Source organism: Megalobrama amblycephala, linkage group LG10 (assembly GCF_018812025.1).
Source record: "Megalobrama amblycephala isolate DHTTF-2021 linkage group LG10, ASM1881202v1, whole genome shotgun sequence".
In the NCBI taxonomy this organism is placed as follows: Eukaryota; Metazoa; Chordata; class Actinopteri; order Cypriniformes; family Xenocyprididae; genus Megalobrama; species Megalobrama amblycephala.
The window spans coordinates 4,098,620-4,111,049 of NC_063053.1; the positions used below are offsets into that span (position 1 = coordinate 4,098,620).

Consider the following 12,430-nt stretch of genomic DNA (forward strand, 5'->3'; position numbering starts at 1 on the left):
TAATACTACAATTCCGTAGAATGGAATTGAATAATCCTTATGTAAAAATATGTAAGGATTATTCAGTTATTCAATTAAAATATGTAAGGATTCAGTTTGATGGAATTTTACTATTAATTGAAATTTGTAAATCTTACCAAAAAAAAAAAAAGGTTTACATAGGATATTAAGAATGGCAGGAATTGATTTTATCAATCCGTATAAATTGGATGATATACAGTCAAACCGAAATTTATTCAGACACCTTGAACATTTCATTAATTTATTCACTCTACTTTAAAAAGTGGTAATAAAATATGACAAGTTCTCAGAGTTAAACTGACAAGTTCTCAGAGAAAAAAATAATCTTAATTATGTCAGATAACACTTAAGCAAAACATGGTCAGGTCAAAGTGTCTGAATCATTTTTGGTTCCATATTTTTTTTATCAACTTTACTGGTAGTCCACTGTATGAAGAATTTTTGTGTATAATATGTCACAGTTTATTTTATTTTGCTTACTTACATAAATGAACTATAGTGCCCTGCATCCACTAGTAAAAAATATACCAAAAATATAAAAAATGTCTGAATAATTTTTGGTTTGACTGTAGATTTATTTATGCAAGGTGCTTGGGAAGACATACATGACAAACATTTATTTCTCATTATAATAACATGCACAGATTAATTATTCACAAGAAGGAGATGTTGACTTGAAGAGCTCAGTGTGCAAGTCTGAGCTAATAAAGAGTAGGCTATATATGTATTCATAAGCAGCAGTGAAAAGTTATTATAAGTTCTCTTGTTATGTTATATCAAATTGCCAATTATAAAATGCAGTCTCTCTGAGTGAGTGAAGATGTATCAGTATGCAGATGGACCCTGTCAAAAACAAATACATCACTAACACTTCAGCAAACATCTGTCCACTTCACTTGCTTGTAATAAAGGGTGTTAACTGTTAATTGTATCTGAGCCTTTCATTCTCAAAGCATTTTGACTCATAGTCCAGTGAAGCCAAAGGCAAGAAACATCTCACATCTGACAGAAAGACTCGGCTGATCTACTGAAGATGTGCTATATATGAGGTTTTCACTCCGATGACTTTGAAAAGTTTGCCCAACTTTATAGAGATTTTGCAGTTATTACCAATAAAAAACTCACAAAAACTCTTACAATTGAATTAATTTCCCAACAGATAACAATGACCATCCACTTCATAAGCAGCTTTGATTCTAGATGCATTTAACCCATCAAATGTATCCTTATGCAATTAATTATTATTGTTGGAGTGGGCCAAAATCAGCATTAGATAGATAGAGCAAAGCTACAACATAGATTCAATGCAAAAAAGATGCAATACTAGAACTACTGTGAATGATGTGAATGACCTTCAATTTAAAACTACTAATATTAGTTATTGATTATAAGCAGTATAAAATACCATACAGTATATATATATATATATATATATATATATATATATATATATGTACTGTATCTGCTGTATCTGTACTGTATGTACTGTAAAATCGAGCTATTTTTTCCTTCATATTCTGACTATATCATACTATATGAGCCATAAAACCTGATCAACAAAAAACACACATACAAACATTTTAAGATTTGTTTTTAAATTTTGTTTGAAGGTTAAATAAACGGTTCTAATTGGACTGTTATTTCATATGTCAGGTTTTACAGGGTTAAAGCAGAACACAGAGGTAAAAGTTTAAATATAAAGAATGTAATTGTTCATTCTTTTCTGTGCATTGGTTTAATTCCATTTATTGTGATTTATGCTTCTATTTGAGTGGAAAGGGGGAACAGATCAAAATCATTGCAGAAATGTACTTCTGTGTCTCTAGCTCTGACTATTCTATTCTATTCTATTCTATTCTATTCTATTCTTTATTTCTTGAACCCCTAAAATATCTAGTAAACCTGATGCAATACAAAATAGAAGCAGTTGCATTGGGTGACACTCCATTCCAATCCGTTCCATATTTCATTCCATTACACTTCACTCCATTCTTTTCCATTCCATTCTACTCTACTCTACTCTACTCCATTCCATTCTAATCTATACTATATTCCATTCCATTCCGTTCCATTCTACACTACTCTATTCCATTCCACTCTACTCTACTCTCTACAACATTCCATTCCATTCCACTCTATTCTATTCTATTCTATTCTATTCTATTCTGTATTTCTTGAACCCCTAAAATATCTAGTAAACCTGATGCAATAAAAAATAAAAGTAGTTGCATTGGGTGACACTCCATTCCATTCCATATTTCACTCCATTACACTCCACTCCATTAATTTCCATTTCATTCCACTCCATTCCAATCCATTCTACTCTACTCTATTCCATTCCATTCCATTCCATTCTACTCTACTCCATTCTACTCTACTCTACTCCATTCCATTCCATTCCATTCCATTCCATTCTACTCTCTATTCTACTCTACTCTCTATTCTACTCTATTCTATTCTATTTTATTTTATTCTATTCTATTCTATTCTATTCTATTCTATTCTATTCTATTCTATTCTTTATTTCTTGAACCCCTAAAATATCTAGTAAACCTGATGCAATACAAAATAGAAGCAGTTGCATTGGGTGACACTCCATTCCAATCCGTTCCATATTTCATTCCATTACACTCCACTCCATTCTTTTCCATTCCATTCTACTCTACTCTACTCTACTCCATTCCATTCTAATCTATACTCTATTCCATTCCACTCCGTTCCATTCTACACTACTCTATTCCATTCCACTCTACTCTACTCTCTACAACATTCCATTCCATTCTATTCCATTCCACTCTATTCTATTCTATTCTATTCTATTCTATTCTATTCTATTCTGTATTTCTTGAACCCCTAAAATATCTAGTAAACCTGATGCAATAAAAAATAAAAGTAGTTGGATTGGGTGACACTCCATTCCATTCCATATTTCACTCCATTACACTCCACTTCATTCTTTTCCATTTCATTCCACTCCATTCCAATCCATTCTACTCTACTCTATTCCATTCCATTCCATTCTACTCTACTCCATTCTACTCTACTCTACTCTACTCCATTCCATTCCATTCTACTCTCTACTCTACTCTATTCTACTCTACTCTCTATTCTACTCTACTCTCTATTCTATTCTATTCTATTCTATTCTATTCTATTCTATTCTATTCTATTCTGTATTTCTTACTTGACCTCTGAACCCCTAAAATATCCAGTAAACCTGACGCAATAACAAACAGAAGCACTGAATCTGTCCACTCTGTGTTTGACGTGTCTGCAGTCGTGCTGTGCGCGCGCGTGTGTGTGTGTGAAGTGCAGTCGTCTTGCTGGGTCTCTTCTCTTCTTGATTTCACAGCTGGTGAGCGGAAGCCTGTCAAAGACAGAATTGCCGTATTAACAAAACACGCTTCATGCTGCGACTTCATCCCCAAAGAGCCCATTAGATGTGGAATTGCAAACCAATGTATGAATCAACAGGGAACAAAAGCACTCAGCGTAACTGACCAAATTCAGATTGCTATTAGAATATGTATTGGCAGGCTTAAAAATGACATACTGAATTTCTTACTGAATCAACCTCTTACTTTCACCTTAGATGCACTACTGTAAATCTCATCATTATTCCAAGACTTTGGACACATTTAATGAGACACAATCCCATTTGCATCTCATTAAGCTGCAGTTAATAAGTTACCAAACATCAAGGGAAATGTGAGATTAAGAATGTGATTAAAACTTTTTTTTTCTAGGGATGGACTGAGGAAAGACATATAGGCATAATGTGAAAATAATTTATTAAAATATCCTATTTGACATATTAATGACAGTTTGAAGATCCATTATGAATGCTAATTAGCACCTTTTTAAAAATTTTTAGTTACTTTTAATCTGTGTATATATTCCATTCCATCATATTAGTGATATTATACGTTTAATACTACAGATTCTTTATGATTCAATCGTATCTGGATCAAATCTGGACTGTTGTAGAAAAACGCGTTTGACCCTGTGCGCTTTCCGTTCAGCGTCCCGTTGCTAAGAGACGCGTCCAAACTCTCGCTAGTTACCCAGCCGATCTTACGCTCTCAACATAAACAAAACAAGTAAATACATAAATACATAAAAGTCTATATTTGTCTTTGAACTCTTTTAACTTTAACAGCTGAGCGGCTGTTCTAAAGCGGGCTGAAGACGTGAAATGGATCTTCGTATTCGACAATATTTATTAAAAGCTCAGGAGAAAAAAGGTACCCATTAAATTACTTGTTTATAGTCGATAATTCATTGAATGTGATTATTTTATTATCTAGTATTGTTAGTTGAGTGAAAACGGATTCATGAGTTGCTAATTGTCACACAGGGAAAGTCCAGGTTAAATTAGAGTATTATTATTGTGAATTATTTCCTTCAACATCGTATATATATTATATAATTTGTAATATAATAACTTACATGAATTAATACAAGAGTCTATATGTAACGAAAGACTGTACTGTGTGTGTATGTTGCATAACCTGATTTTGCTGAGTTTTACATGTTCCTGGGTCAACATTTATGTCAAGTTTAGGCTTAAAATCATGAATTGGTGCTTCTACATCAGTGTTATTCATCTATCATTTCCCTCTGATTTTTGGGGATTACATGGTGTAGGGTTAGGTTTAGGTGTAGGAATAGTTAAATAACATCTAACTCAGCAAAATCAGGACGTGCTGTGTATGTTTTCCATGTCTTCTGAGCAGATGCTGTGTTTGTGAGAAAAGCATATGAGCTGATTGGAGCTTCAGGTCCAGCAGCGTCTGATGGCAGCAGGTCTCTGTCTGAACTCAGTGTTCTGTGTGCTGAACAATCTCTACAGGTGAGATAATTAAACCATCCATCACATTCCACCTGCAGCGGTTCACAGGTGCCTCACAATTCAATGCTCGGGAGAGGGGCCATCAGACTCCAATGATGAATGACCAAATAAACTTATAAAATTCATACACTACACAGTCAACTAAATGTCTACCAGCTCTCGTTAGAGTATTAGTTGACTGTTAGGTTAGGGTTAGGTGTTAGGGTTCAGGTTGGTAGAGTAAGTTGACATGTTGACAAAGTTACTTTTATAGTCAGTAAAGTGGACCAGAGAGTGTTACAGAGAAGCAGAATGACTCAAGTCTTGTTTTCTGAAACATTAAAGGTGCAGTAAGTAATATTGACAGCTAGTGGTTGAAACGTACAGAGCCCTGGACATGACATGCAGGAAAAGATAGTAGGCTAAATCGTGCGCACGATTTACTAATTCATTCCCTCGATTTACTAAAACGTGTGGACAATTTACTATTTTGTTCCCTCGATTTATAAATCATGCACATGATTTATAAATAGAGGGAACAAATTAGTAAATCGTGTGCATGTTTCAGTAAATCGTGCGCACGATTTAAACTTTTTTTCTTGCATGTCATGTGCGGGGCTCCGTAGAAATAAGCACCGCGGTCCAAATTCTAAATATCGGAGAGTTGTTCCCCACCCCTCCTCCTCAGACTCGCATTCACGCGGGTTGCCAGATTGATTGAGGACATGTAACAGGAACGAGTGAAATTGGCAATGGAAGGTGAGAAGACTTACGCTGATGAGCGTTTATCAGCAATTTATCAGTGTTTTAATATGTTCCCATTCATAGAGATTTTTAGATGGATGCTGAGGCTTTTTAGGTCGGGTAGAGTCTGCGATCCCTGACCCAGTTCGTTTGCTTGCTTCCATGGCTGCAGTGCGCTGTTTTCCACCAACTGGCAACCCAGAGTGTCTAAATGCTATTGGGTAAATTGAAGGGCTGGGTATTGACCCAATTTTCATGATTTGATTCGATTACTATTCATATGCTTTCAATTCAATTCAATTACGATTTCGATTCAATTTGATTCGTATATCGATTATTTTGGATGTAGTATTTAATGGCAAATTTTCTAGAGGAAAAAAATCTCTCAACTAATGCTGTACATCTACACATGGGAGTCAGTTGGTACTATTATAATAATACAGAAGGTTAAATGAACTTATTTATATACTAACACTTCAATTACACTCAATGATGTTATTATAAATAAAGTTTAGAATTACAATCATATTTCTACTCCAATTCGTTTTTTACATTTAAACCATGGCTGTCATAACTGATTTATTCAAACATGCATTAAATATTGAAGAACATTAAAAATTATAATGAATATGTAACGGTGCATATCTATATTTATCAGAATGTTGCTCTCTAGAATTCACTTTTCTAGCTGACTAATGAGTTTATGGTCACTGAATATGTTTTTCTGAGGTAAATGTTTTATTGAGTCTTTCCAAGGTTGAAACACTGATTGAGCGATTACATGAAACATGATATGGATTTCGGTAAGTTGTACTGTATATTTTAACATGCCTTCAGATGTTTATTCATGTTTATTTCGTGCTGTAACTGGTATTAAAGCGGAGGAGAAGATGATCACATGCGCTCCGTTCTGCCGCTTCTCTTTAACTGAGGCGTTAAAGCTATCTGTCACGTCACATTAAACAGCGCCAAAACAGTATTTATGTTTTGAATCTCATAATAAGATGGACGTCATTTGAAATCTGAGACTTTGCTTCATATCAAAAGTATCAAAGAACAAAGATTATTGTGATTTATTGGATGGGAGGCGCTACATATTCTGCTCATTCATCAACTGAAAACAGGCGAGACTGATCGATTCCTGGGATTTAAGAATCCATATCGGTTCGTAAAAATGAGAATCGATTAAAATCGAGAAATTTATATTTTTTACCCAGCCCTAGTAAATTGGGGGTAGTCGGGATCACACAGACCAAAACAAAAACAGACATTCCGACACAGAACGCACATTTCAAAGTAAGATTTTTCAGAGAAACAAGTATGTGAACTTAGCATGTTTCCTAAATAACTGCTAATGGTATTTTTTATGATTTAGTACCGTCGAAACATTACATACAGCAGCTTTAATGAAAATTAAGTGACTTAAAAACAAGAACAAACATCTGCCAGCAAGGTTAGAAAAATAAACTTAATTTAAAGTGAAAACAAGTTTATTTTTCAGACCCCACTGGCAGATATTGTTTATTATTTTAAGTGTAAAGTCACACTTGTTATATGATGTAATTTTGCTTCTACAGTAAGTGTATCTTGATTTAAGAATGTTTAGATGTTTGTGCTGTAAAACAAGACAAAAATACTGAGGAAGAACATCTTTTTTTCTCTCTTTTTTTTTGCAGTGTGATAGTTTCATTGATTTAATGACTTTAAAGTGGCAGCTGTTTAGACTTCATTATACCCAGAATGATATGAGATCAAACCACGTCCACTTGTGTGAGATACAAGCTTGAATGTCAGTTCTTTTTAAACATTTTAAATCTTTATTGATGAGAAAATCAAATACACTGCTCTAGAGTGTTTCTGGTGTGGAGCAATCCCAAGCTCGAGCTGGATATGCATGAGGCTTTTTTTCCAGAAATCACCGTAGCGCAGAATAAGCCTCTTCCATGCCGGGCGCTTGAACACAAACAGCTGAGAAATGCAGCTGAATTTACCCTCCTGCTGCATCTCAGTGTGTGACAGCCAGGGTTTGAGGTTCTTCTCTCAGGCTGAAGACATAATGCTGGGTTAGATAACAGCCACGGCTCTCTGCTGAACTGAAGATTCGGCACTGTTACGCCCCCTCGGGCCTTTAGTGTAGCACAGGATTATTGTAACAACAGCTTATTTGAAAATGTGCTGTCGTTTTATAAAGAGTGAGAATCTCATAAAAAATGTCTATCTATCCTCCACCCGATATTTTGCATAAAGAGAAATCACACATATTGACATGACCATTAAGATTTTGTTGCACTGTGACAGTATTTTCATGACAATCACATGCATTTACCCTTCAAAATCTCATTACTGTAATGCAACCTGATGCTTTACATGTATTATTTTTTTGTAATGCCTTTTTTTGTAATACAGTAATACTGTAATAGACTATATTTTCAGATTTTTATTTAAAATACAGTGACCTGAACATGCTCTTGACATAGTAATTACATGCTATTTGCATTAAGTGAAAACAGCAGTATTTTCTTTGCACTAAGCACATATAGTAATAAGATTTGCATTAAAGATGCCCTCGAATGAAAAATAGAATTTATCTTGGCATTGTTAAATAACAAGAGTTCAGTGCATGGAAATGACATACAGTGAGTCTCAAACTCCATTGTTTCCTCCTTTTTATATAAATCTCATTTGTTTAAAAGACCTCCGAAGAACAGGCGAATCTCAACATAACACCGACTGTTACGTAACAGTCGGGGTGTACGCCCCCAATATTTGCATATGCCAGCCCACGTTTCCAACATTATAAAAGGCATTAGACAAGGGCAGCCAGTATTAACGTCTGGATGTGCACAACCAAATCATCAGACTAGGTAAGCAAACAAGGACAATAGCGAAAAATGGCAGATGGAGCAATAATAACGTCTCGGTTACAAAGGTAACCCTCGTTCCCTGAAGGAGGGAACGGAGACGTACGTCGGACAGACCGACGAATAGGAATCTCGCTAGAGAGGCCAATCTACTTCGAGTGTAACTAAAACGAGCCAATGCACATTGGCATGCAATCATATGCATCAGCTGCTCGCCTCGCAGCGCGGGTATATAATGAGCAGCAGGTGCGTTGCATCTTCAGGTTTTCGCTGAGGAGCCGAACCGGATAGGCAGCAGCATCAGCGGGGTACAGCGACTGTGGCGACGGGACGTACGTCTCCGTTCCCTCCTTCAGGGAACGAGGGTTACCTTTGTAACCGAGACGTTCCCATTCAGTCGGTCACGTTCGACGTACGTCGGACAGACCGACGAATAGGAATCCCTACCAAAGCGCCACAGGAGCTGCCCCCTTCCAGCGCTCTGTAGTAAGCCACCTGAACCCCCTTGCCTGAGGATGGTGGGACAGGGCTAACACAGAGAGAGTCGATCACTGCTGTTCCCCAAAACCCATTCAGTGAGACTTTTGGATAACGCTGGGAAAGCGTACCCTTTCGCTGGGAAAGGAACGCTGCGGAAGCCACATCCTTCCCCGAAGGAGTTATGTGGAGAAGTACATATGGACTAACCCTGTAGGGCTGTGCTACATATGGAAGAGCTGGGGTGACTCCAACCCGATGAAGGGTAGGTTCTCCCAGAGGGAAAGACACGGGCTTCGTTTAGGAGCAACCGTGGAACCAACCATATGGGATCCCCGTAGGGTCACACATATGGAACCCAGCCTAAACCCGGTTCTCAAGGATACAACGGAGTATAGGCCTGGCGCCAGACGCTCCGCCACGTCGGCTGCCGAAGGGATATCGGAGGACTCGACAGGGTCTGCCTTGTAGGGACTCTCTGGAGAAAAGAAGCGCATGTAGCGCAGCAAGCCGACACTAAGCCGGGGCCTCTCCGTGCCTCTGACCTGTGGCAAGAACACGGGAGGAGACCGGCTGGACACGAAGGCTATAGTATCTAGCGAACGTGTAGGTGTCGCCCAGCCCGCAGCTCTACAAATGTCTGTCAGTGAGGCGCCACGAGCCAGCACCCAGGAGGATGCGACACCTCTCGTGGAGTGAGCATGCAACCTGAGCGGGCAGGGCACGCCCTGAGCTTGGTAAGCCAGGGCGATGGCATCCACTATCCAGTGGGCCATCCTCTGCTTGGAGACAGCCTTTCCCTTCTGCTGGCCTCCATAACAGACAAAGAGCTGGTCTGAGGTCCTGAGGCTTTGGTTCTGTCTATGTACTGTCGCAAAGCGCGAACTGGACAGAGCAAAGCCAGGGCTGGGTCTGCCTCCTCCGAGGGCAGCGCTTGCAGGCTCACCACCTGGTCCCTGAAGGGAATGGTAGGAACCTTGGGCACATAGCCAGGCCGGGGTCTTAGTACCACGTGGCTATCACCCGGCCCGAACTCCAGGCACGATACGTCGACCGAAAATGACTGCAGGTCCCCTACCCTCTTGATGGAGGCCAATGCAACCAGCAGCAAAGTCTTCATAAACAGAATCTTTAAGTCTGCCGATTGCAAAGGCTCAAAGGGAGCAATCTGAAGTGCTCTTAGCACCAGAGTGAGGTCCCAAGAGGGTATGGAGGGGGGACGAGGAGGATTTAACCGTCTCGCCCCCCTAAGGAACCTGACGACCAGGTCGTGCTGACCAACAGATTTGCCATCTATGTGGTCGTGGTAAGCGGAGATAGCAGCAGTATGGACTTTGAGGGTGGAGGGGGACAGCCTACGCTCCAACCCTTGCTGCAAGAAGGAAAGCACGACTCCGATCGAGCATCCTCGGGGGTCTTCTCGGCGAGAAGAGCACCACTCGACGAACAGGTTCCACTTCGAGGCGTAAGCACGTCTCGTAGACAGTGCAAGTGCCGAAGTGATGGTGTTAAGTACCTCAGGGGGTAAGTCACCTAGAACCTCCGCGTCCCGTCCAGGGACCAGACATGGAGTTTCCAGAGGTCTGGATGCGGGTGCCAAAGAGTGCCCCGTCTCTGAGAAGAAGGTCCTTCCTCAGAGGAATGGGCCAGGGAGGGCTGTCGCAAGGAGTGAAAGTTCTGGGAACCAGGTCTGGTCGGGCCAATAGGGCGCAACTAAGAGGACCTGCTCCTCGTCCTCCCTGACTTTGCACAGGGTCTGTGCAAGTAGGCTCACTGGGGGAAACGCATATTTGCGAAGGCCCCGGGGCCAGCTGAGTGCCAGTGCGTCTGTCCCGAGTGTTCCCTCGGACAGGGGGTAAAACTGGCAGAGGGAGGTTTCCGGTGAGGCAAACAGGTCTACCTGAGCCTCTCCAAACTCTCTCCAGATCAGCTGGACCACCTGGGGGTGGAGTCGCCACTCTCCTGGCAGCTCAGCTCGTGATAGCTCGTCGGCCACATGGCTGAGCACACCAGGGACAAGAATGGCATGAAGCGACCTCAGACGCTTCTGACTCCAGAGGAGGAGATGGCGGGCGAGTTGCGACATGCGACGGGAGCGTAGACCACCTTGATGGTTGATGTACGCAACGGTCGCAGTGTTGTCCGTACGGACCAGTACATGCTTGCCCCGTAGCGGCCCTTTGAGGCGGCTCAGAGCAAGACGTACTGCTAGCAACTCGAGGCAATTGATGTGCCAATGCAGATGGGGTCCCGTCCAAACCCCTGACACTGCATGCCCGTTGTACGTGGCACCCCAGCCGGTGGCAGGAGCATCTGTGAATACCACAGCATGCCGGGACACTTGTTCTAGGGGCACTCCTGCCCGGAGAACAAAGGGTCCGACCACGGACTGAAGGCTTGGCGGCACTCCTGAGTGATTAGCACCCGGAACGTGCCATCTCGGGACTCGGCCGTGAAGCCAGTGTTGAAGCAGTCTCATATGAAGCAGACCAAGCGGGGTTACTGCCGCCGCGGCCGCCATATGCCCCAGGAGCCTCTGAAAGAATTTCAGTGGGACCGCTGTCCTGCCATTGAACGTATTCAGGCAGTTCAACACCGACTGAGCACGTTCCTCTGTGAGCCGTGCTATCTGTTCGACCGAATCCAGCTCCATACCGAGAAAAGAGATCCTCTGCACAGGGGAGAGTTTGCTCTTTTCCCAGTTGACCTGAAGACCCAACTGGCTGAGGTGTCGGAGCACCAAATCCTTGTGTTCGCACAACTAACCCCGGGACTGTGCTAGAATGAGCCAGTCGAGGTAGTTGAGAATGCGAACACCCTGTTCTCTCATGGGAACAAGGGCTCCCCCTACGACTTTCGTAAAGACGCGGGGAGACAGGGCCAGCCCGAAGGGTAGGACTCTGTACTGATATGCTCGACCTTCGAACGCAAAGCGCAGGAATGGCCTGTGTTGCGGAAGAAACGAGACATGGAAGTACGCGTCCTTCAGGTCGATCGCTGCAAACCAATCTCGGGGACAGATGCACTCAAAAATGCGCTTCTGCGTCAGCATTTTGAACGGTAGCTTGTACAGGCTCCGATTCAAAACTCGCAGGTCCAAGATCGGTCATAACCCACTGCTCTTTTTGGGTACAATGAAGTAGGGACTGTAGAACCCTGACCTCATATCGGCTGGAGGGGCCGGCCCCATCGCGTCCTCCGCCAGTAGGACTGCGATCTCCGCACGCAAGACAGGGGCAACGACATCTTTCACTGTAGTGAAGAGGACGTCCCTGAACTTGGGGGGGATGCCGGGCGAACTGAATCGCATAGCCGAGCCTGATGGTCCGAATGAGCCAGCGAGACGGACTGGGGAGCGCTAACCGGGCTCGCAGAGACCGTACAAGCGGGACCAAAGAGACCACCGGCGTACCCGCAGCGGGGCAGCGAGGTGGAACACAGGGACGCGGCTCGGGGGGCTCTCTTTGTGAGGCGGCCCGAAGCGGCGTCACAGTGT

The 12,430-nt window shown here is 41.9% G+C and overlaps 1 protein-coding gene across 1 annotated transcript in view; it reads left to right on the plus strand.

The window, feature by feature from the left end:
• Positions 1-4,060: 4,060 nt before the first annotated feature.
• Positions 4,061-12,430, plus strand: part of LOC125276504 (cilia- and flagella-associated protein 46) — a 99,871-nt gene continuing 91,501 nt past the window's right edge. Inside the window, exons 1-2 of the mRNA XM_048204031.1 lie at positions 4,061-4,265; positions 4,758-4,873. Of these exons, the coding sequence (XP_048059988.1) occupies positions 4,217-4,265; positions 4,758-4,873 (165 nt within the window). The 5' untranslated portion in view covers positions 4,061-4,216. The remainder of the gene's footprint in view (positions 4,266-4,757; positions 4,874-12,430) is intronic.